This window comes from Echinococcus granulosus, assembly GCF_000524195.1.
Source record: "Echinococcus granulosus chromosome Unknown EG_S00024, whole genome shotgun sequence".
NCBI classification, from domain to species: Eukaryota; Metazoa; Platyhelminthes; class Cestoda; order Cyclophyllidea; family Taeniidae; genus Echinococcus; species Echinococcus granulosus.
In genome coordinates, this window is record NW_020170404.1 from 841,665 (window position 1) to 845,449 (window position 3,785).

The 3,785-nt window shown below is 39.9% G+C and overlaps 1 protein-coding gene across 1 annotated transcript; it reads left to right on the top strand. All coding sequences in view use genetic code 11, as the record gives it.

The window, feature by feature from the left end:
* Positions 1-991: 991 nt before the first annotated feature.
* Positions 992-1,548, top strand: EGR_04113 (hypothetical protein; the record flags this gene model as incomplete). The annotated part of the gene is made up of 2 exons (XM_024493362.1): positions 992-1,041; positions 1,494-1,548. 2 exons carry the CDS (start codon positions 992-994, stop codon positions 1,546-1,548), a joined length of 105 nt encoding a protein of 34 aa, XP_024352276.1.
* Positions 1,549-3,785: the final 2,237 nt, after the last annotated feature.

The following is a 3,785-nucleotide window of genomic DNA, read 5'->3' on the forward strand; positions in this document are numbered from 1 at the left end:
ATGAGACCTTATATTTTGTCTTAAGTGTATCGTAGTTCCTTGTATTATGACTTCTTTCGTTTTATAAAAGACTCGGAGCACTGCATAAAAGTCTTCGCTTACTGATAGCATGGCACTTCAACAAGCTTAAGTGGTTGTCAGAATTGACTTTACCGGATACTTGGGGTAAACAGTGCAGAAAGTGACACCCTCTTGTTCAAAGCCTTGATGTTGAGATGAGTTTGCAAAATCCGTTGTACATGCATGTGTGCTTTCGGTAGACTTGCCAAGCTCTGCAAAATCCATTCAATTTACCTTCTACTAGTTTTTATTTTCGATAAGAGAGACAAGCGAAAGATAAGAGGGAAAGAAGACTTTCAGAACACGAAAGCGACGGACATTTTAAAGGTGATCAAAAAGCGTTGTGAAGACGTGCATGCCCCAGCTTTGTTTCTAAATCATAAGGTACGTGTGTGTATTTAGCCTTTGGCACTCTTCTGCTAATGGAAGTGGGTATAGCGGAAAATAAAGTTAAGTCATTTTTTGTGATTGCTATTAGGGGAATAGGCGGGAAGTGAACCACAACTCTGTGGAACAGATATTTCTCACTTCGAGAATGAATTGGCAGCTGGTTTAAATATTCAGCTTTGTTTCGCTCAGAGACAACGGAATAGCTGATATTTACTTCTGCCTCACTACTAATGCTGAGAAGTTGGGGAAGAATAATGCGTCTTCTTAACAAATGGTACCCGATTAGATTGATGCATGACGGAGACAGAACGAGGAACAACGTCAATAGTGAAGGCATGTGATTCCGAAAGGTTAACACAGACTAAGTACAAAGGCGAAATTTTATTTTCGCTCACATCAGAGGGATTGATAGCTTCAGTACTATGAAGCAGTCTTCGAACTCACAAAATAACAACTTTAGTAGCACTTACTGCACAACAGCCATGATTATCCCTTTTTACTGAAATGCTATGGTAGTCACTTGTAATGTTCGAGACTGGGAATGGAGATTGTGGTCGAGAAAAAATTCACCACTCCTTTGGATGGGAATGGGTGAGTGGTTTTCCGTTATATCATTTCAGATTCTCCCTTTGTGTCCTGTTATAATTTGTCTCCCTTAAAGTAGCACTTCCTTTTTAGGCCCTGCCTCGAGGTTTATCTAATAAAAGTCGATTTTGATGTAGCTAATAGGAACTTTGACAATACTCACTCATATTCGATTTTTCCACATTTTGATCTTTGATTATCGTTTTCGCATGCGTTTGCATCAATTTGTTCCTGCTACCTGGCCCTGCTCAACCCTGCTTAGTCATGTTAGCGCCTGAAAACCTCTGAAGTAAAGACATTTTGCAAGTCAAAATAATTAATTGATTAGCTGTGAACGTGCCTTTTTGGGGGTAAATCCATTATAAAAGGGGTGTGCAGCAAACTTAGGCAAATATTGGCATAAATTCCTGGTGTTCAATTGACCACGAACTTAAAGGGTGTTAATTATCATACTTTAGCCTAAACGGAGCCCAGCAGGGTGATTGGACTAATCAAGTCCTCTACCTCCTATAAAGCTCCATATGCAGGAGTGGTGAAAGGAGTTGAATCCAGCGAAGCCGCAACACCTTTTTAGCTAAATGGGATTTGTCAATAAGGCGAAATCGGTCTAAAGATATTTTTGCTTTTTTATCCTTATAATACATACACACATGCAGCCCATCGACATATTGAGGTAAAGTTTCCTCGACATTATCTGACGACCTAAAAGCACAAAGTGATGAATGAGCTAAGCAGAGCAATACATTTGCAAACATGTTTGATCGCAAAGACTTCATGGAAAGAAATGCTGGGTAGTACAAAGACCAACATAGAAGAAATGAAAATCCTGAGGTTTAATTTGATACATCAAGTCTCGTTGGAACTAGATCAGTAAAAATGGATCCTGCATTTCAAGTCAACAGCATTTCTCCGTGAATTCGTGATCGGTGTTGTAAGTAATTATGGGATGCAAGGGTGGAGCACTCATTCACAGCATTATCTGAAGGAAGAAATTATTTTAACCTAGTACTTTAAGCTTTTGACGCTGCTTTATCATTAACCAATTCTGTATCAACAATGGGTGTCATTTCCTTGCCTGATTGGCAGGGCTATCAAATATGGGTACTGCAGTGTGTCGGGATCTAACAACAATGTTACGCATCGATTACTGCACCAAATCTAGTGACAGTATCGAAGAAGTGTTTCGCCTCATATTTAGCGGTTGACAGAACACTAGCTTGCGATGGTCCCCAAAATTGGGGGTTAAAATAGGCTAAATTATGACAAATCTTAATTTGCTATGCTTTGTCGAAGAATGTGAAGGTAAAATTATGGAACTGGGTCGTCAATCTTTTGTCAACCTCAGTTTCCCCACCTGGCAAGTCAGGAAAGTAATACTATTAAGCTCGCAAGCATAGTTGCATTAGGGCCGGTGTAGCTAAAATACCACCACTGTAAGTTTGGGACTGATCGAGCAGAAGTTCGATGCGTCCAGAAGAAAGGTGAATTATCCAAGCAATAAAAGTGTTTCGTCCAGGATTCTGCTGACTTGAAGGTGCCCAAGTCTTCCTTACTAGCCAAGAAAGTTAAATGGTCAAATTGTGTCAGTTTATCACAAGCTCATTTTGGATCTAAAAGTCTGGTCTTGGCTTTTTTCCGGTTTTCCTGATTATTGGTTAATGTGCAAAGTTTTGGTCGAGGATTCACCTTTCACTTCAGTTTAGTAAAAAAACGACTTAAAATACGCATTTACTTCGTTATGGAGGGCAATTCTGTCTCAGTCTAGTAGAAGATCCTGATATTTGTCACATTACCAAGGAGTTCGCGAAGGAAACTTGAACGTCATTGCGATATATTGCGGCGTTTTTTCAAATCCGATGCTAAAACCATCTCTCTGCAATCACGCCGTCTCAAATTCCGGTTGTTTTCCTTTTTGCAAGAAATTACAGTAAAAGCCTCCTTTCAAACAAAATGGTTAACATTAGTGGAGGGGCCAGCGGTAAGCATTTCATCTCTCAAATCCACTAAGAGAGTTAGTGGTACGACCAAACATACCGAAGGTAAGCTCCAGTGCTTTGAGGGTAGATGAGACAACTTGCATTTTAGTAGAATGGGTGAAGTAACGGGGAAAATAAATTAAGTGATAAATAGGAGGCGAGAATTGAGTCGCATGCTTGAATTAATCATTGCATCTGTGAAGCGTGTCGGAAACACCAGGCATGTACTATTGAGGTCTTCCTCCGTTTTACGCTTTGCACTACCCACCTCCCCACACATCCTGTGCTACTTTTTCACATTTTTGTGAATGACAGGGACCGCTCCTGCATGCTTGCATTATGCAGCAATAGCAAAGCAAAAATTAGTGTAAGGTGTTTGAATTATTAATCTCTCGAGTGTTAGGGCATTTTTTGACCTTGTCACATCTGATTAGCTATGCGAGTAAAAAAAAAGAATTTTCTTGGTAAAGGTAGTACCAAACTTGCCGATTTACTTACAAAAGTGGAAATAAAACTGCGTCAATTCTAATTAGATAAAGGGAAGACCTGCATCAAAGACTAGTGCTGGACGGATATTTACATCTATGTTGGAAAAGGGGGGACAACTTCACAAACTACAGATATTTCGGTGGTGTAATGAATACAAAGTACTCTAACGCTTAAGCCACACATTTGCGCACTTGATTACTTTACCCTCAGCAGATTATGTTTCCTTACCTTCGTGTCATGATGTTTCAATCCTGCCTGTTGCGTAATCACTGCCAACCATCCCTT